This window comes from Phyllostomus discolor, chromosome 5, assembly GCF_004126475.2.
Source record: "Phyllostomus discolor isolate MPI-MPIP mPhyDis1 chromosome 5, mPhyDis1.pri.v3, whole genome shotgun sequence".
Lineage (NCBI taxonomy): Eukaryota > Metazoa > Chordata > Mammalia > Chiroptera > Phyllostomidae > Phyllostomus > Phyllostomus discolor.
The window spans coordinates 69,915,993-69,937,893 of NC_040907.2; the positions used below are offsets into that span (position 1 = coordinate 69,915,993).

Here is a 21,901-nt window from a genome sequence, read left to right on the forward strand (position 1 = left end):
CATAAATGTTAACTAATAATAACAATAACAATCTCATCTGGAAGTTTCTCTTCTCTTGCCTCTAAAGTTTTTATGCTTAAAGAAAATTTCTAATATTTCTAAAATTTCTTAATTGGATTTCAACTTCACACTGTAGCTATAAATAAATTAGATAATAAATATTGCTTAGTGTGTCTATCTACTACCTATCAATAAATAAAGTTGAGATACAATTTATTGGAAAATAACGTGAGTAACTTTTGCTATAGTAAGAGCCAACATAACAAAGTTTTATGAATTCACTAATTGAAAATCAGACTAAAAGAAGACAATAATCTATATTGACTAATGTTTCATTTATTGCTTGAAGTTATAAAACGACAGGTTCAGATGGCCACTGGAGTCTTAAAAATCTTTAGTGAGACAAAACAATACTGGAGAACAATTCATACAATACATAGATTCACTGAGTAGCATTAATTTGCTTTATCCTTCTTTCTAAGAAGAAATGCCTTCATTAAGAAAAAATAAAATTTTAAATTAGTTCTTATCAAAATCCAAAAATCCAATTAACAAAATAATAATTTCTATGTATAATTTAATTATCTGCTTATTGAAACAAAGCCGTTGTAAAAGTGCTTTTCACAAAGTTAGATTAGTCCAGATATTTTGCTGTGAAAATATCAACAAAACTGATCAAATACAACAGAAATAAACCTGGACAATTATTATCTATTTTTAAAAATAAAAAGTGTGCTTTGTAATTAGGTGTCTTTATACTTTGTTTCATTAACATTAGGAACATGTTGGTTTTGTTTTTAGAAAATACCATCAAATATTCCCAGAAAAGACTTCATTTCATCAGCTTCATCATCAGGATGATACCTACTGGGAGACAAAAGCAAATGTAAAAATATTATTGTATCACAGTTTATTTAAAAATACACAATAAAGAATGTAATATATATGAAGTGGGTAAACTTGAAGAGTGCTAAGACATTAATATAGCAAATGAACTTCAATATATATAACCTTGTGGAAAGTCTGTTGCAGAAAATTAGACTTCATAAACTATAGGGTAGGGACCAAATCTCTTAGGTATTTCTCTAATTATATTGGAAAGCAATGTCATTTAAAAACTTTGACTATTCAAGAGGTGGGGGGTGGGGGAGCTGCTACAGAGTTACTCATAAAAATGACCCATAGTTTGGGCATTTATTAGACTTAATCTAACTTTTTCCCCTCATTGAACATGTAGAGTTATAAAAGAACTACTTGGCTAAAATACAATGTGAATTTTTGAAATATTAAATGATCTCATTTGGATTTCTTATTTATGTATTTTAGTTTTTACAATATTATTGATATTTAGATTTCTTATTTTGTTTTAGTTATTACAGTATTATTTACTTTATTCCCTATGTTGTACTTTACATCCTCATCATTATTCTATAACTACCAATTTGTACTTCTTAATTCCTTCACCTTTTTCACCCATTCCCCTAACACCCCTCCCATCTGGCAACCATCAAAATGTTCTCTGTGTCTGTGAGTCTGTTTCTGTTCTGCTTGTTTGACTTTTAGGTTCAATTGTTGAAAGATATGTATTTATTGCCATTTTATTGTTTATATTTTTATCCTTTTTTTCTTCTTAAAGAAGCCCTTCAATATTTCATGTAATTCTGGTTTGGTGGTGGTGAACTCTTTCTATTGTTTTCTTGTCTGGGAAACTGTATGTTCTTTGATTCTAAAACAGCTTTGCTGGGTAATCTTGGTTGCAGGTCCTTGCTTCTCATTATTTTGAATATTTCCTGCCAATCCTTCTGGCCTGCAAAGTTGCTGTTGAGAAATCAGTTGACAATCTTAAAGGAGCTCCCTTGTAGGTAACTGCTTTTCTCTTGCTGCTTTTAAGATTCTTTGTCTTGAGGTAGGGATGGCTGGGGAGGGGGGAATTGGGGGGGTGGTAAATGCAGACAACTGTACTTGAACAACAATGAAATGATTTTTTTAAAAAAATTCTTTGTCTTTCACCTTTGGCATTTTAATTATGATGTGTCTTGGAGTGGGCCTTGTTGGGTTCATCTTGTTTGGGATGCTCTGTGCTGCTTGGACTTGTATGTCTATTTCCTTCACCAGCTTAAGGAAGTTTTCTGACATTATTTTTTCAAATAGGTTTTCAATTTTCTGCTCTTTCTCTTCTCCTTCCAGCACCCCCTTGATGTGAATGTTGGTACACTTGAAGTATTCCCAGGACTCCTTATATTATCCACATTTGAGGGAATTCTTTTTCTTTTTACTATTCCAACTGGGTGTTTTCTGCTCCCTTATTTTCCAAATCTCTGACTTGATTCTCTGTTTCATGATTCTATCACTGATTCCTTGTAATGTATTCTTCACATCAGTTAATGTATTCTTCATTTCTGACTGGCTCTTTGATGTTTCCTATCTCTTTATTAAAATTATAAGTTCAACTCTTTCCCTAAGCTAATTTAGCATTCTTATAACCATTGTTTTGAACTCTGCATCTAGTAGATTGCTTGTCTCCATTTTGTTTAGCACTTTTTCTGGAGTTTTGATCTGTTCTCTCATTTGCAACATATTTCTTTGTCTCCTCATTTTGGTAGTCTCCCTGTATTTGTTTCTATGTATTAGATAGTGCTGCTACATCTCCCAGGCTTGGTAGAGTGGAACATTTAGGTAGTAAATGTTCTGTAGGGTCGAGTGGCATAGCCTCCCTGGTTACTCTAGGTACACCCCTGCCCTGTATGGGCTTGTGCAGCCTCCAGTTGTAGTTGGACCTTGATAGCTGTTGGCAAGTCAATTGACCCACCCAGGTTAATTGTCTACAAGGACTGGCTGCAGCCACCATAGAGGATCAGCTACGCAGGGGCCCACCCCATGGGCAGGACTTATTTCAGTGGGCCTGTGGTGCCCACTTAGTCTACCTCTTGAGTGTGTCACTTGTGGAGGTTGTTGGGTTTGTTCTTGGATGTGGTATGGAGCTGTCTGCTGGATGTGCTGGCTCTGGGGCCTCCTGGGAAGTGCAAGACAAGGTCAGTCACCATCTGTGTTCCGCTCGGGACCATGTGGCATGAGCTATAAAGTGAACTGCAGATGACTGCTATTTGTATTGGGGTTGGTGGTGCTCAGAAGAGGCCAAGCTGTAAACCAAGACCAGCTGCCACTAGTGCCAGGCCTGGGGCCACTTAGCAAGATGTAGAGGGTATGCTGAGGCCAGATGCTAATTAGTTGAAAGATTTTAGGAAAGTCTGAAGCATGAGCCAAGACAAGCCATTTGAATGGGAAAGGCTTGGGTAAGCCCACAAGTTGTATGGGGCAGGGTCCCAAGAAATACCAGGGCTGGGAGAACAGTGTGAGCCAGGGTGATGGAAACGCAGATATGGTACCCACCTGCCAGCTCTGTGGGAGAAAGGCTCAGGAACAGAACAATGATCTCTGCTAGCACTTCTGTCTGAGAGAAAGCTGCCCCTCCAGCTCTCACCCTGATGTCAGACACTGCAGTTCCTCCCCATATGTCCCTGCTACCTTTTGAGCTGCTGCCTCAGCCCTGGAACTCAGAGGGAGTGAGTCTGAGTAAGTCTCAATGTAGGTCCTTTAAGAGGAAGGGACCCCAGCAGTCCCTTCCACAATCTCTGCTGTTTTTCACAGCCAGAAGTTATGCGTACTTCTTTTCCTAGTGTTGGAACCCTAGTCTGGGGAGCCTGGTGTGGGGCTGGGACCCCTTGCTCCTCTGGGGGGCTTTCTGCAGTGGAGATATCTCTCCTGACTTTTGTCTGCCACACATGGGTGTGGGACAGGCCTGTACTGCATCTCCACCCCTTCTACCAGTCCCTCTGTGGCTTCTTTTGTATATCCTTAGTTGTAGGACTTCTGTTCAGCTAAATTTCAGGCATTTCTGAATGATGGTTGTTCTGTGGTTTAGTTGTAATTTTGCAGTGGTTGTGGGAGGATGCAAGTACTGCATTTACCTAGGCTGCCATCTTGATGGGAACTATTTTTTTTCCTCATTTGGATTTCTTAAATGACTATACTTCGTATTATCAACATACTGCATTCATACCAGTAAAAGAGTTTATCATGATATAATGTATTATTTAATAAGATCAAACATATATATTCTCAAAAATTGAGATATTTGATATTATAAATTATCATAAGGAAGCTAGTTCACCAGAGGTCTAAAATTTCAACATGTTTAAGTAAATACAATGTTTAGATTCTGTCTTTAAAATAACCAATGGAAAAGAATGCTGAATTTCTCTGTGAAAAAAATATTTTATTGATATTTCTTGAAATGTCTTTAAAGAATTCTTACCTGAAATCAATTTGGTTTTCACATTCACTGTTTCTAGTAAAGAAATCTACTTCTCTGAAAAAATTTGAAGAATTTGAACTTTTTTTAGAGTGAGGAAAGCACAGTCTTTCAATCTCTGGTGACAGACTTTGTTCTTTTCCTTTTTGTAAATGGACCTATATTTTGAGGTTAAAAAAAAAAAGCCATCATTAAAAGTTCAACTATTCAAGCAGAATTTTAAAAACTCACAAACAAACAAAAAGTGCTTCTTACAATATTTGTATTTTCATCTTGTTGAGGCAATTTTATCATGGAGGATGCACCAAACTTGGACATAGTAGAATTTGATAAATAAATATGTGGCTCCGTATGTGATGAAACAAAACTAAAAATTAAGATCAATTATTTGTAAAATGTGACAAATAAGATAAACATACCATTCTAATTTAGATCAACAATGATTCTTTGGGAAATAGGATTAAAGTTTATACTTGTTACCATAAAACTGATGCTCTGTCTGTTAGATTCATGGAGAACTCATTATATCTTCCTTTCCTTTGGACAAAACAATAACTTACATATTTGAAATTAGATAACAATACTATTTTTAAGGGCCTACAGAAATAATCATTTAACAGTTTTCTTTAAAAATGGATCTTATACTTAATTGTCTTTCATCTAGCAGTCTGTAAATCTTTTCTAAATCCCACTTTTAATTTCCTTTCCCTATTCTGATCTCAGTGTAGACAGACATCTCTAGTTATTTTCCTATGCATAACTTTATACCAGATTCACCTTTAATCTTCTGTATTAAATTCATTCATTAAAAATATTTATTATTCTCTTCTCTGTGTCAGATATTGTACTAAGATCTGGGTATAAAGTGGTAAATAAACCCTCAGGGAGTTATATTCTAGTAGAAGAGCAGGCAATATGTAAACAACAAATATACATAATTATAGATCCTAAAGTGACAGGTAGGAATATTAACTGAGGAATATTACAGGAAATAACCCACTTGTGGAGGTACAAACCCACTTTAAAATGGTGGTTATCACTGCCTCTCTGAGGAGTTGGCAGTTTAAACTGACATTATGGGTTAAAATGTGACAGACATACAAGGAATAACAGCAGTGGTAGGAAAACAGGGAATCACATATACTGATAAGATTAAATATTTTTTGTCTTTGATTAATGGCAAGGAATTAAAATAGTAAAAAGGGTGCACAAGGAAATACATGTCTCCTTTCCAACTACATCCTTGGGTCGCACTGGCTTGCTTCCTAGCAACAACTTCTGGCGTAGTTCCTTAGGGACTTCCAGATAGGACTCCTTGCTAAATCCACTAATCTCCTGTTGGTCATGTTTAAACTCTTCCCAAATTACCTGTAGTTTTCTAAAGGTGTGGTGCACAAAACTGTTCATGTGCCTCATTATTGTCCTACTTCCTACCAATTTTGGCTTCTGTAGATCTGCAGCTTTGTTCCACTGTGATGTTTCTAACTGTATGACTCAGAGTTAGAACCAACAAGTGGAAATAATAAAAAGAAATTTTAGGCAAACTCATATTTTAAAAAGCTATTGGATGGCGTAAGAGATCCAAATATGGAACCAGCACTTGGGAGTGCTTGTGCTCCTGTTCGCTGGAGTTGTCTGGGCAGAGATGGCATGATTACCTGCCAATGGTGTTGGATGGGATTCTCTAAAATCTATAATTCTTTGATGTCGAAGATCAGTAAAATGACTAAATAACAGCAAACATACCAAAACATGCCACATATTTAATATTTTTTAACAAAGGAGAAATAAATGATCCTTAAGTAAACTGGACCTTGAATAAAAAGTTGCTAGCATTACTCTCTTTGGAAAAATTTTGGCTGTGGCTATAATTTCTCTCCCTTGATTTCTACTCAAGTCCAATATCCAAATGTATTTTGCATTTTTGTAAAAATATATCAAGTTGAACATTTCTAAAATTGTTTTCTCTTCTAAATGTCTACATATTCTATATTCTCAGATAATACTTCCATTTACCCACTTGCCATTTATTCTTCCCTCTTCCTCAACTACCATATCCCATCAATTGCTAAATCCAATCTGTGTTATCTATGAAATGTTTAAAAATATCCAACTCTGTCTCTCGGTTTTCATCACCTCTGCCCCAGTTTAGGCCTCCTTATAAGTTGCCTTTCTCAAATTGGCCACCATGCCTCTGGCCCCACCCTCTGTAATTCATTCTAAATATCACTACATATCATTCCACAAATCACTAGAATGTTTTTTTTCTGATCATATCGTTTATCCTGTGCTTAACAATTTAGATAACTCCTCGATACCTACTATGGAGGTAAAAACTAGAGGTCCTGAGGCTACATCCAGCCTACAGACATTATTACTATTACTACTACTACTACTACTATTTCTGGGGCAGGGTCCTATAGATTGTCACATTTTTAAAAATCAGTTATCAAAATTTAAAAGTCATGAGATGTCACATAAGATTTTAGATTCCTAGCTTTTATTTTTTTAAATTAGAATATTTGACAACATCAGACACTCATTTCCTGCACAGCAACAACTTATTAGAGCTGAGTGGTGGTTTCTCTCTTTACCTGGCATACTCTATAGTTGGCTTTGGCCCACCAAGTCCTGAAGTCAGTTTGAGTCTGTGACCTACTGGATACGGTATAGGTGTCTAAAGATGTTATTTAATGCTCCTCACAATTGGACCTCAGCAATCTCAGCCTTACTGCTGTGGCCACACAGACCACACTTTACTGACCCTTGAGCATGGGATGCCTTTTAAAGCCTTATCTCCTTTACACAGGCTTCTACTTGGAATACCTTATTGAACTTCTATTCAGCTTTCAAGTCTTGTGTAAAATGAAGGTTCCTAGGCTCCAGCCCCAGAGACCATGATTCAGTAAGTTTAGTGTGGGGCTGGGAATGTGTATTTTTAATATAATTTCCTATGTGATTCTGAGGCAGGTGGTCTGACAACAGCACTTTGAAAAACACAGCTCTAAGATTAAGTGAGTTTAGTCTGGCTAATACCTTACAGCTTCCTCGACATTTTAAGACTTGATGTCCACCTCCAATTACATGTCAGGAGAATATAAAGTTGTAAAAACTTGTATAGAGTTGTTTTCCAAACCCAAGTTCTAAAACTTGCCTGTTTGACATTTCTCTTTGGAATTTGCTCTTTGACTGTTGGAAGGATAGATTACTTCCCCTGGTACTTGAACTCAAAGTGTTTCCAAATCCTATATAAAGAGATAACATTTTGAAATTAAATGCCAGAAAAAAAAGCTAAATGGAGCTTTTCACAAGTTCTAAAAGGTCTCACTCTCTCCAACAGTTATAACCTGGTTATAGAAGGAATGAATAATTCTTCTCAATAGTCAAATTTAATTTGCATAGAGAAATAAGGGAGCAAAGCTAAGAGAGTAAAACCACAAAACATGTACGTTAGCTTATTAGTCATTACATTCAAAGTCCCCAAATCAGTATTATGTATTTAGTTATTTTTAATTCATATAAATTATCAAGTTAAAGTTCATTCAATGTTTTCAATGGTCTACATGTAATTAAGTTCATTAAAAGTGTTCTCTACCATGGGGGACCATTTACTGTGATTGATTTCCCCTATGTCAAAGCTATACCCTAATAGGATTAGGCTACCTCAAAGGACCAGTAAAAATTGCCTCTTAACTTGCAGTATATAATGACTTTTAATATTGAGGTAGGGACCAAAGTTGTCCAGAAATATAGGAAACTGTGAGTCTTGACCCCCATGTTGGAAAATTTTCAGGCCTATTTTGTGAAGGTAGTCAAATCCTATTCCTTTTGGAAGGAGTATTAGCTCTTTAGGTAATTCTTAGGAACCTGAAATAATATTTCAACTTCTAATTGCTTCCTTTACAAAGATTTTTTTTTAAAAGAAGACTGGCATGGATACATTCAGAGGCAACTATAATTCTGAGGGAATGACTTCCCTCTTGCAGCTGTCATGGGAGAGAATATCTCCATCTCATTGTCATGTCATACATTACCAAGAGTTTTACTTCTCTGTTTTAGTGAACTAGAGTAAATCTGCCAGTAACTCAAAGAACTAAGTCCCATTATTTTTGGATTGCATATGATTTAAGTACAATATCCAATACAGGAGAAACTAATCCTTTCCTATTTATTTATACCTGAAAAGTTAATATTTCTACTAGAAATAAAAGTCATCTGTTATATTTTTGCTAGCAGATGAATACTTTTAAAGGGGAAGTACTTTTGTCTTTCACAAACATTAACAGGCCATGTGTGATCTTGGAACGCAGAGCTGGATAATGTTTTATGAGGGAAAACTGAATAAAAAATCTGAATTTGAATACAGTCTTTAAAAATATAGAGGAGCAATAGAATAGAAAAAGCCCATTTGCTATACTATAGTCATGGCATAACCTTGACCTCTGTCCTTAAGAGGAGGAAATGCTATCTGTGGAATGGTCAATTTTCAGTTTTGCTAACAATTATAATCTTAAAAAAACAAAGCTAATTAAGTAAGCAGATAAAAAAGGACAAGAAAAATTAGTCCCAGAAGCTGAACTGAAAAATATTCAAAGAATTTCTCATGAAATTATTTCATGCCAACATACAGTTTTACCTGATGTTTTTGTCTTATTATCAGCTGAAAAGTTAGTAGCTTCTACCAAGTTTTCATCATCAAAATCATCCCAAACTTCATTTCCCAATTCAAAGTTCACATTCAAAACTTCTGAAAACGTAGAGTTGTTTTTATCCACATCTGTGAAATTGTGGCTTCCAGATGCATTAAGATTTCTGTTAAACAGCATTGTTTGAGGGGCTTTCTTGTTTAAAGTTGTAGAATAAGTCCATCCAGAAAAATCTGTCATGTGTATGTATAAAAGAGTATAGGTACTTTATAAACCATAATCATTAGTATCTATTGAAAAATCAAACACATCTTTCAATGACTAAACAGAGGTCTTAAGTAGCAGTCTTCAAAAGTACTGGGTCAAACATTGTTGAATACTGTGTTAAACTAATTCTATTTACTGAATTACATATACTGATAATTGGCCTAATTTATAATTTTCAATGGATTCTTTTAGACTGAATGCATTTTCTTTCTTAGTTTGGAACATGGTCTTCCTCCCTCAGCTCTTTTCCCTACAAGTTAATTTTGGGTATTTTCTGAAGTATATTTGTCCAAAATATATCTTAATTTCTCTCCTGCTAAAAAATCCTTACTGTTTATACATTGCTTAAAGCTTGGGCTTAGAGCCAGATTATGTGGGTAAAAATTCTACCTCTCATCTACTAGTTGTATGATCGTAGACAAGAAATTTAAACTCTCTGAGCCTAGTTTTCTCCTCTGTGAAATGTAATGACAATAGTACCTACGAGATAAGATTGTTATGAGGACTGACTGCCTTCTCTTGTGCAGTTTTTCATGGCAGTGTGCTAATAAATATTTAATAACTGCTTCTCCAAAAAAGTATGCATATATAAACATATGTTTAATATATATATATTTTATGTATTTATTATAAATAAATGGTATGCAGCACATAATTTACAAATAATAAAATATATAGCATGCTTTATTGTAAATTCTATATATCTAATTGGTTCTCACTGAATGTTTTCATTGAATTTTACCAAACTCTTACATCTATAGTCAACCTATGGCTGCAACCCTCAAATAAATATAGTTCTCACATGAATGTTATTTGATATTTTTGTTGACCTTAACAAGTAGGATGAAAGTTAAATAACAAAGGCATATGTTGGGACTTCACCCATTCATCTACTCACTTAGGCAACTTCTTTGCAGAATTAGGTAATAGTTTTCAGTTTTTGTGTGCTATTCACAATATAATGGCTACAGACACAATACACTGTTAAACTTAATCTGTACTATTAACATTTTCTTCATCATCTTCTTAAGTCTAAACAATAAATAAAACAATAATCAAGCCTTAATTTGTAGTGTTTGCTGATTTCCACATTATAAATACTTCCACTGTGGTTGATTTTAAACTATCAATATGACATCACTGGGTACAAAGTTGAGAAGAAATGCATAACTGTTCCTCACTGTCCAGTGTTTCTACTATGTGGATACAAATATAGATGCAAATAATCTCAAGAACACAGATAATAAAATTTAGTAGAATAGGAAATGATTCATTTTGAATATTTATAGCCTTTGCTTTAATATTTTATTGAATTGAAAGTTTACATAATTAAACTTTTAATAATAGTTGAAAGATTCCCCAAAATTTAATAAAAATCTTTCACAAGCCAGTATAAGTTTGCTTCAATCACTGCTAAATTTCCTCCACTGCAAATATTTTCTATCCTCTTCTTCACCCATCCAAATCCTACTTTATCCTTCAGTTGCACCTACAACCTCTGTTCACATAATTCTACTTTTGCACATTGATATACAACCACAATATACAATAATATGTACTAAAGCTAGAAGTATGTACAAAGTGCAAAGGGAATTCAAAGGGAACAGGACCTAAACCTACAATGGAAGTCAGAATAAATATCTTTCAGATGTAATGGGGGGAAATGGTAACATTGGAATTTCAGCTTGATAGAAATGTGTGATTGTGGAGCAGGGCAAGAAGGAAAGTCAAGATATTCCATGAAGCAAGAACAGCATGTGAAAGGCAAAGCAGTATGACAGAGGAGAGAATGTTCGGAGAGGTGCACATTTTCATGATTTCTGGAACACAAAGTAGAAGGAAAAGACAGGGCCTATTGAGACTGTGCAGACAGTTAAGAGCAAAATTGTGTTGAAGTTTGTTTGGCATGTTAAGGAATTTACTTTATTTTTCTTACAGGCAATGAATAACCATTGAAAAGATTTTAGCAAGGGGCTTCCATGACCAGGTATGCCTGTTAGATTACTCAGAATATTTACGGACTAGAGGATGAGACTGGAAGCAAAGGAAAAAGTAAGAAAGCCTCTGTAATAAGTGAGAGACAATGAATGCCTAAGATAAGAGTATTGACAGAAGAAATAGAGAGGAAAGAATAGATATAGAGATATTTAGGTAGTAAAATACATAGGACTTGGTGATTAATTACATGTGAGGTAAGATATTTAGGCTGATTCCTTTCTGCCTTTAGCAGCTTGGAAAAGAAGAGGGTTCTTTCACTCACCCAAGAAAAAAAGAAAAGGAGCATGAGGGATAAAGAAAAATGGAAAAAAAGAGTTCAGATGCTGACACACGATTTCTTAGGTGGATATGCCCAGAAAGGTGATTGTGTGTAGATGGGTCAGGTGATAGAAAGATCTAGATGGGAGTACAGATTTAGAAATCACCCAAATACAGTTAGTAATTGACTACATGGGCTTAGGTGACATTGCCTAAGAAAAGTTTATAAAGTGAGAAGAATAAAGAAGCAAAAATAGAGTCCTACTGCAATATCAACAGGAAGAAGAGCCCAACCAGTTCCTGAAGTAGTAGGAAACCCAATTGAGTGGCTTAATTGAAACCAAAGAAGTGATTTCCAAATGGAAAAAAAACAACAAATGTGTCAAATACTACAAAACTCAAAGAAAATAAAAGTTGAAAAGAGTTTACTGAATTCAGCACTTAGGAAGTCACTAAATGTGTACAAAGAGTGATAGGCAGGTAAGAAAGGGAGCACAGTATCAATTGCTCTTTCAAGAATTTTTGCTTCGATGGGAAAGACAAAGATAGTGGGTATAAAGACTAGTGATTCTGTTTTTTGTCTGCTTGGTATGCTTTCCCTTCTTTTTAAGTAAGAGTATCTTCCTTGTGCTAAGAGGAAACTGTATCCAACATTCCAGATGATCCTGGTGAGGATGTCATTCATGGTATCCTGGCTTCCCCAGGGCTACATGGGTAAAGCACACAACCCAGTCTTCAGGGTACAGAGATTGCTTAAAAAATAAATACAAGACTCAAATAAGGCCAAGCAGAATGAACTTTGGCCTGCCAAAGCTAACAGGAAAGGCTGTATTTTTCTACTGAAGCTATTAAATTGGAAAAATGTGATTTGAGAAATCACTGCTGTGCAAGAAATCCTGTTTAAAAAATAAAGCCAATTAGTAACCAGGATATCTTTTTTAAAAAATGAGAGAAAACCAGAGGAATGATGAGATCATTTGAATGCCACCTGAATCTAGCAAGATCAAAGTGAGATACCTGTCTGAACTTTTCAGTTTACATGAGACAGTTTCCTTTTTTGTGCTAAGTCACTTTGAGTAGAATTTCTGTCCCTTACAATCAAAAAGGCCATACCTAGTAAGATGGGAACATGGAGCTGAAGAAGAAAGAGACTTGAGCATATTTATATGCTGAAGAAAAACAGACAACAGTGGAGAGAGCTTGAAAAAAAGTGGGAAAAAGGAGAGGGATAAATGGTCTCCAAAGACCCAGGGGAGACAGAGTTAGAAAGATTAAGATCACAGATGGAGAGATAAACCTTGAAAAGAAGATCATTCTTCTTTTGAGACAAATAGAAAGTTTAGGATGAGCACAGAGACAGAAATATATAGCTGTGGGGTGAAAAGTTGAGAGGTCATATACTATTGGTTAACTTTCAATTCTCAACTGGTAACCAAAAGTCAATTTCATTTTATTGAAATGGCATTGGCCTGGGAATCAAGAGATATGGACTCTATTCTGGCTCTGCTATTGAAGATATATGATTTTGGGCAGGTCATTTAATCTCTCCAAGTTTTGGATTCTTTCACTGTAAAATGAGAAATTGCACAAAGGTAACTTACAACTAAAATTTTATGATTCAACATGCTTTTTCTTAATTTCTGATATTTTCTCATCCCTTCTTGAGATTGGAACACAGATAATAAAACTTGCTATTTTTTTTTCAAAAACATTCTTAAGAGCAGTATTTGTATACATTTATAGTGTGTTTTGTCACCAAAAACTAATAATTGTGAAAAGTATGATATACACAATTACTAAATTACTACTACTAATAGTACCAAATACTATGCTAAGAGTTTTATATACATTATCTAATTTAATCCCAAGATTCCTAAAATATAACCAGATGAGGGTATCCAGACAAATTTGGTAAGTATACTATGAAATGTTACCCAACTACTAAATGGCAGAGCTAGAATATACTATACAGATCCTTCTTTCAAAAAAAAGGGGGCTCATTAAGCAAAGCAGGGAAACGGGTATCACTGGGGGTTAAAGTATCATGATGAGACTTTTGTATCATAATGTAAATTGGATTTGCAGTAGTGGGTAGAAAAGAAATACAAGTAGAAATACTCTGTAAAAACAATATGAAATAAGTAGAGGGAAGGATAAACTCTGGTATGGAGAGGGGCAGGGTGGAGCCAGCAGTACAAGAAGACAGTCAGAGGGCTGTGGGTTGAAGGGAGATAAAAAATGAAGGTTGACAATCTTGTGTCTTCTATGCATGTTGTAATGACATTCAGGCTTTGGACAAGTTGGATAAATGCTCTGATACTCTAAGGGAGATTACAGGACTTTTCTTGATCTTATATTGGGCCTAATGGCTACCACAGTGTCATAAGAAGTGGTGGGTACTCTAGCCCTTGCCTACCTAAGATCCTGAATTATGGCTAGAAGAAGCATAAATAGCTTGAAGGAAATCATAGCAATAGATGTCAAGTCTACACACATGAAATTATTTTCAGAAAACCCCAAGCTTGCCATTTCTACATATAGGAACTTGAACAAACAGCTCTATGGCCCAGATTATTTCTCACACATTTTAACAGACTGGTTAATAATGTGGCCCTTAGAAATGATGTTGTTAATGGCAGGATCCAGACTATGATGAATGAGGCACAAGGTTCAAAAACTTATATGTACTATTATTTCATTAATTTAATTACAGATACAGATAAAAAACAAACCTAGATTACATAACAGCTATATCCTACAAACTAGGTTATATTCTTATTTGATGTCATAGAAATTACAAGAATCATAGGCTTTAGAGATATTAAAGGTCACCCTACTTAATCTCTTAATTTTAAGATATGGCCCAAAGAACTTAAATAATTTTCCCAAGGTCACACAACTATTTTGTAAAATTGGACTAATCTTATAAACATAAAATTATTTTAAATAATTCTAAAGATATGTAAAAATAATAGTTCATCATTTTAATGCCTTTTGTACCCAGAGATGCCTTATCTCAACTTTTCCTCAACTTTGCCTTTAATTTATCTTTAAATTAAAAGTCAACACTATGTATTGTTTTTTAAAAATCTGACAGACATGGTAAGACCATCTGAAATAACAGATCCAAAGAATTTGAAATTGGTTCAATAACTCAAGAGAAAAATCTTGCCAAATTTTAAACATGATTTCAGATGTTGATTTTTCAAACACATTCTTTGTCAATCTAAAATACTGATATACCATGTTTTCTCTCACGTCAATATTAATGATAATTTACCTTGGTCTTGATATTCAGATATTTCTGGGTGAGCATTCGCACAGATTTCATGCTGATTCCTCTCCTCCATGATAGATAATTGAGGTATGTTTAAGTATTCTGACCTTTGAAAAGATAAACAGAACCATGAAAATTTTAAAGAAAATAATAAAATTAATTTGACTTTGAAAATTACTTATTCATGTATTTTTTATTTTTTAATGTTTTATCAATTCTGCTATTACAGTTGTCCCATTTCCCCCGTTTATTCCCCTCTACCCTGCATACCCCCTCCCACACATTCCCCTTGCTTTAGTTCATGTCCATGGGTTGTACATATAAGTTCTTTGGCTCCTACATAAGTTCTTTGGCTCCTATACTATTCTTAACCTCCCCCTGTCTATCTTCTACCTACCATTTATGCTACTTATTCTCTACCTTTTCCCCCCCTCTCCCCACTCACTCCCCCACTGATAAACCTCCATGTGATCTCCATTTCTGTGATTCTGTTCCTATTCTACTTGTTTGCTTAGTTTTTGTTTTTGTTTTAGGTTTGGTTGTTAATAACTGTGACTATTGTGGTCATTTTACTGTTCATAGTGTTGATCTTTTTCTTAGATAAATCCCTTTAACATTTCACATAATAAGGGCTTGGTGATGATGAACTCCTTTAACTTGACCTTATCTGAGAAGTACTTTATCTGCCCTTCCATTCTAAATGAAAGCTTTGCTGGATAAAGCAATCTTGGATGTAGGTCCTTGCCTTTCATAACATGGAATACTTCTTTCCAGCCCCTTCTTGCCTGTAAGATCTCTTTTGAGAAATCAGCTGACAGTCTGATAGGAACTCTTTTGTAGGTAACTCTCTTTTTTTCTCTTGCTGCTCTTAAGGTTCTCTCCTTATCTTTAATCTTGGGTAATGTAATTATGATGTGCCTTGGAGTGTTCCTCCTTGGGTCCAACTTCTTTGGGACTCTCTGAGCTTCCTGGGATTCCTGGAAGTCTATTTCCTTTGACAGATTGGGGAAGTTCTCCTTCATTATTTGTTCAAATAACTTTTCAACTTCTTGCTCTTCCTCTTCTCCTCCGGGTACCCTTATGATTCCGATGTTGGAAAGTTTAAAGATGTCCTGGAGGTTCCTAAGTCTCTCCTCATTTTTTTGAATTCTTATTTCTTCATTCTGTTCTGGTTGAATATTTCTTTCTTCCTTCTGGTCCACACTGTTGATTTGAGTCCCAGTTTCCTTCCTTTCACTGTTGGTTCCCTGTACATTTTTTTTAATTTCACTTAGCATAGCCTTCATTTTTTCATCTAATTTGCGACCAAATTCAGCCAATTCTGTGATCATCCTATTACCGGTGTTTTGAACTGTGCATCTGATAGGTTGGCTATCTTTGTTGCTTAGTCATATTTTTTCTGGAGCTTTGATCTGTTCTTCCATTTGGGTCATTTTTCTTTTTTTGTCTTGATGTGCCTATTATGTAGTGAGGGGTAGAGCCTTAGGTGTTCATGAGGGTGGGGTAACCCATGTTGCTTTGTTGTGACGCTCTTTGTCGGGAAGGGGTTTAAGAAGGAACAATGGCACTTGCTTCGCTCTCTGATGGTTTTCAGTCACTTCCCCACTATCCACAAGCAAATTGAGCCCTTCTGGTGCTGATTCCCAGGTGGGTGGGTTTGGGTACATTCTAGGGCCCTGTGGGTCTCTGCAACAACTCCTGTGGGGCTGGGAGTTTCTCCTGCTGCTGCCTCAACCCCCATGGGCATTTTTAATCAGAGGTTTGAGGCTTTATTTCCCTGAACTGAAACCCTGGGTTGTGTGGTCTGTCTTGCTCCCCAGATGTTCCTCCCAATTTATCTGCGTGCGACTGTGGGACTGCCTAGTTTGCATTTCTGCCACCTCTCCAGGTCCACCAGCTGCTGCTTTGCTATGAGTCTTCTCCACCTGGCTGCCTATCTCTGCCCCTCCTACAGGTCTGGATGAATGTTTCTTCTTTAACTCCTTGGTTGTCGGACTTCCATACAGTTTGATTTTCTGTCAGTTCTGGTTGTTTTCTGTTTTTAAATTTGTTGTCCTTCTTTTGGTTGTGTGAGGATGCAGTGTGTCTACCTACACCTCCATCTTGGCCGGAAGTCCTGAAAATTACTTATTCATATAAATGAAAAGAAGTATGGTTCATTCACTCAATACTTTTATGATAAATTATACAAGCCTGAATAGTGAAGGGTAAAAATACAGGTGTTTATTGAAAGCAACACTTAGTCATCTTTATATATCCCCAACACATAGATACCTGCTATCTGTGTATAGCTTCAAAAATCTATTGCCAATGCTACTTGCTATTAGATAAACAAAAGCTAGGATCTCTTGAAGTAGTGCTGGCATATGTTCTGATTTGTCAGTGGCTTTTCTGAATGAATTAGGTAGTTAAATGTCATCCCTGCATATAAAATGCCCTTATCTGGAAAGGAAATGACACATATGATTGTCTTCTAGCCATCATATTATAGGTAAAGAACTGATTTATCATATATGACCTTTTGCTTATTCACTATGAATATGAGCTTCAGTTATTTTATCTATAAAATGGGATAAAATACCCCATTTTATGAGCCCTTTATTGTTAAGGGCAAAGATATAATATATAAATGTAAAAAGTTTTCATTATAACATATTTTATAAATCTGAGATATTATTAAAATAGAGTAGGCCCCTAAATGGAAAGGACTAGACTTTGTACACCAACATGAATTCTCTTTTTAAAGTATATTCTTGTCACCTGTTAAGTTTAGAAGGCAGAGGGAGCCTGATGGAATGACATATAGGATGGGTAGTTTCCCAAGGCAGAGATTATTCAATAAAGTATTATTCAAAGTATTCTATAACCATAGAGTTCTAAGTAAGTTTAGGGTATAAAAGATAACAACACTATTATGATGTCATTACTTCATTATGGAACTAAATGATTACTGTGATTTGAAGGTAGCTAGTAACCATCTTTCTCTGAATAAATGACTATTTGGAGGAACAGAGAGTTTATGATGAATATTTTACCACAGATATTAACATTATAACTGTACCTTGATATATTAGAAGGAGAAGCTTTTGGAGTAAAACAGAAATCCTTGAGGTCCATACTTTGAGATTTACTCATTTGCATCTATTAATGAAAAAATACAAGTTCAGCTACCAATTTTACATCAATACCTTTTAATAAATATGTCAAACAGCAAAATTCCTGCTGGTATATAAAGTCCAAAAGCCAAAGAATTATGAGAAACTCAAGATAGTTCTCAACTCAAGTTTCCTTCTTAGGCGCTTCTTAAATGTAGATATTCTTCAAGGTTCTTTAACAGGTCTTCTTCTCACTCTATACATTCTTAATCAAAGATTTCATCTCCTCCCATAGCTTCAATGATCATCCACATGGGAATGACTCTCAAATCTGTATTTCTAGAATAGCTATCTCTCCTGATTTTCAAAGTTACATATAGCTGTCTGTGAAACAACTTTAGTCAGACACCTCATACAGAACCAGGCCTCTAGTTCAGTATTTCCCAAATAGAACTTAGCTTGTCTCAACACCACCAAGCTTGCTTTTCCTTTAGAGTTCCTACCTGAGTGAGGCCCTACTTTTTCCCCAGATGCTTAAGCCCAAAAGCTAGGCATGGTCTTTAACTACTCCTTCTAAGTCACCCCTCATAAATACTAAGCTAGTTGATTCTATCTATGGAAAATATTTTTAAACTTCTCTCTACTGCTACACTAGACTAGGCCATCAACTTGCCTGCATTATTGCAAAACCCCTTCTAATGTTTCATTGTGTTCCTTTTGTATCATCCTCTGCCAAGGGTGTCCAACCTTTTGGTGTCTCTGGGCCACACTGGAAGAAGGAATTGTCTTGGGCCACACATTAAATGCACAAACACTAACAAAAACTGATGAGCAAAAAGAAAAATTTTAAGTAAATTTACAATTTTGTGTTGGACCACATTCATAGCCATCCTGGGCCGCATGTGGCCCACAGGCCATGGGTTGGACAGCCCTGTATCCATTCTCTACATTACATACATAATGAACTTTATTAATGCAACTGTGATTATGTCACTGATTAAAGCCCTTCAGTGACTTCCCAATACTTCCAGAATAAAGTCAAAATCCTTAAAATATCACATAGATGTTCATGATCTAGCTTCCACTTACTTTTCTAGCTTCATCTCTCTCCACCACCATACCCCCTACTTGTAATCAAAGTCCAGACATACTGTATTGCTTCAGTTTTTTAATGAAAGAGATATCTATCTCTTTCTCAGCTCTGGAATACTGTATATTCTCTATTATGAAATACTTCTCTATCCCTCTCTACCACCATTCAACCCACCTCTGCCCAGTTCTTCATACTTGGCTTATGCCTATATATCCTTTAGGTCTTGGTCATGTTTATTAGGAGTCCTTTCCTGGCCTACCAAATGTGGAGTGAGTATACTTTCTATCCAAGTTCAAGTTATCTTACACTTCTGCCACAGAATCACTTATCACACTATACTGAAAAAGCTTATTTACTTTTTTGTATCTTTCACTCAATTATAAGCTCTATGAGAACTGGGACTAAAACTGTCTTATTCATCACTGTATCTTAGCACCTATTATAGTGCTTGGCATATTCTTGGTGCTCAATGAGTACAAAAAGAAAAAAACTAATATAAGATAAATATGGAAGAAAGGAAAAAAGCAAAAGCTTGAATTGCTAAAAATTATCTCAGATGGTAGTCATTTTAAACTGCACATTTCTTCGTTTTCCAATATTCCCCTTATTTTAGCCTCATGACTTAGACTCTTCATTCTTATATAAGCCCTAGAAAAGAAATTGCCATTCTGCCATTTTTTTGGCTTTGTTCTGTGGCCTGATCCACTATTTTGCCCTGGATACGATGAATTAGGCTTAGGCTAAGTCTGTCATGACTAGCCTTATCAAAGACTAGGAACTCCCATTTCTTTATTACTTGGAAGGGAGGCTCTTGCTCAGTACTTATCTAGGTACATGAATCAAAATCAACTTCAGACTTCCCAGCCCAGGACAGCACAGATGGAGCCAGGGAAGGGCAAGAGTGTCTAGTTTCAGTTGCTGAACCAAGTCAAGCTACATATCCCTCTTTATTTCCCTTTTCTGGGGCGGGGGGAGGGGGAAGCAAATGAGGGAAGTGGCTGTAAAAATGTCCCAAAAGTGGATTTACAGATTGATTATTAAGAACTATAACATTTTTTCTTCCGGCCAAGATGGAGGCATAGGTAGACACACTGTGCCTCCTCCCACAACCAAAATAAGGACAACAACAATTTAGAAACAAAATAACAACCAGAACTGACAGCAAATGAAACTGTATAGAAGTCAGACAACCAAGGAGTTAAAATAGACACATTCATCCAGACCAGTACGAATGGCGAGCAGAGAAGGGAGAGGGGTCTCAGCATAAAAAGCGGTGGCAACAGGTATGCAAGGCACTCCAGGAGCACAAGACGGCAATGGGCAGACCCTGGGTGCGGGTGGCAATGGGCAGACCCAGTGAAGTGGCAACTGTGAAGTGAGGCACTGCATGCAAGGTGGCTGGCTGACCGGGTGGTCCCACATTCATACACAGATAAACCAGGCAAAACTGGGGAGCGAGACAGACCAGGCAACCCAGGGTCCAAGCGTGGGAAAATAAATCCTCAATCACTGATTCAAAACACCCGAGGAGGTTGAGGCAGTGGGAGAGACTCCCATCCTCACAGGAGAGTTCGTTGGAAAGACCCACAGGGTCCTAGAATATACATAAGCCCACTCACCTAGGAATCAGCACCAGAAGGGCCCAGATTGCTTGGGGGAAGTGGTGGAAGGGACTGAAATCCTACAGAGAGCAGAGCAAGTGCCACTGTTTCCTCTTGGACCCCACCCCCACATACAGCATCACAACCCAGAGACTGGGTTGCCCACCCTGGTGAACACCTAAGGCTCTGCCCCTCACTACAAAACAGTCACGACAACACACACACACAAAATGGCCCAAACAAAAGAACATATCAAAGCTCCACAGCAAATATAATTAAGCAACCAAGAGATAGCCAACCTATCAGATGTACAGTTCAAAACACCGGTAATCAGGATGATCACAGAATTGGCTGAATTTGGTCACAAGTTAGATGAAAAAATGAAGGCTACACTAAGTGAAATAAAAAAAAAAGGTACAGGGAACCAACAGTGAAAGGAAGGAAACTGGGACTCAAATCAACAGTGTGGACCAGAAGGAAGAAAGAAATATTCAACCAGAACAGAATGAAGAAATAAGAATTCAAAAAAATGAGGAGAGACTTAGGAACCTCCAGGACATCTTTAAATGTTCCAACATCTGAATTATAGGGGTACCCGGAGGAGAAGAGGAAGAGCAAGAAGTTGAAAAGTTATTTGAACAAATAATGAAGGAGAACTTCCCCAATCTGTCAAAGGAAATAGACTTCCAGGAATCCCAGGAAGCTCAGAGAGTCCCAAAGAAGTTGGACCCAAGGAGGAACACACCAAGGCACATCATAATTACATTAGCCGAGGTAAAAATGAAGGAGAGAATCCTAGAGGCAGCAAGAGATAAGGAGACAGTAACCTACAAAGGAGTTCCCATCAGACTGTCAGCTGATTTCTCAAAACAGACCTTACAGGCAAGAAGGGGCTGGAAAGAAGTATTCCAAGTCATGAAAGGCAAGGACCTGCAACCCAGATTGCTCTATCCAGCAAAGCTTTCATTTGGAATGGAAGAGCAGATAAAGTGCTTCTCAGATAAGGTCAAGTTAAAGGAGTTCATCATCACCAAGCCCTTATTTTATGAAATGTTAAAGAGACATATCTAAGAAAAGAAGATAAAAAAATGTATAGTAAAATGACAACAAACTCACAATTATTAACAACCACACCTAAAACAAAACCAAGACAAACTAAGCAAACAAGTAGAACAGGAACAGAACCACAGAAATTGAGATCACATGAAGGGTTAGCAACAGGGGAGTGGGAGGAGGAGAGAGGGAGAAAAGGTACAGAGAGTAAGTAGCATAGATGGTAGGTAGAAGATAGACAGGGGGAGGGTAAGAATAGTATGGGAAATGTAGAAGCTAAAGAACTTATGACACATGGACA

General features: G+C 36.3%; 1 protein-coding gene across 1 annotated transcript in view; it reads right to left on the reverse strand.

Annotated features, from left to right (window-relative positions):
* Nucleotides 1-643: 643 nt before the first annotated feature.
* HFM1 (helicase for meiosis 1) overlaps nt 644-21,901 on the reverse strand; it is a 91,949-nt gene continuing 70,691 nt past the window's right edge. Inside the window, exons 32-38 of the mRNA XM_028513628.2 lie at nt 17,820-17,899; nt 14,762-14,865; nt 8,949-9,059; nt 7,467-7,557; nt 4,568-4,679; nt 4,316-4,470; nt 644-867 (exon numbers count right to left, since the gene is read on the reverse strand). Coding sequence (XP_028369429.1) covers nt 798-867; nt 4,316-4,470; nt 4,568-4,679; nt 7,467-7,557; nt 8,949-9,059; nt 14,762-14,865; nt 17,820-17,899 — 723 coding nt within the window. The 3' untranslated portion in view covers nt 644-797. The remainder of the gene's footprint in view (nt 868-4,315; nt 4,471-4,567; nt 4,680-7,466; nt 7,558-8,948; nt 9,060-14,761; nt 14,866-17,819; nt 17,900-21,901) is intronic.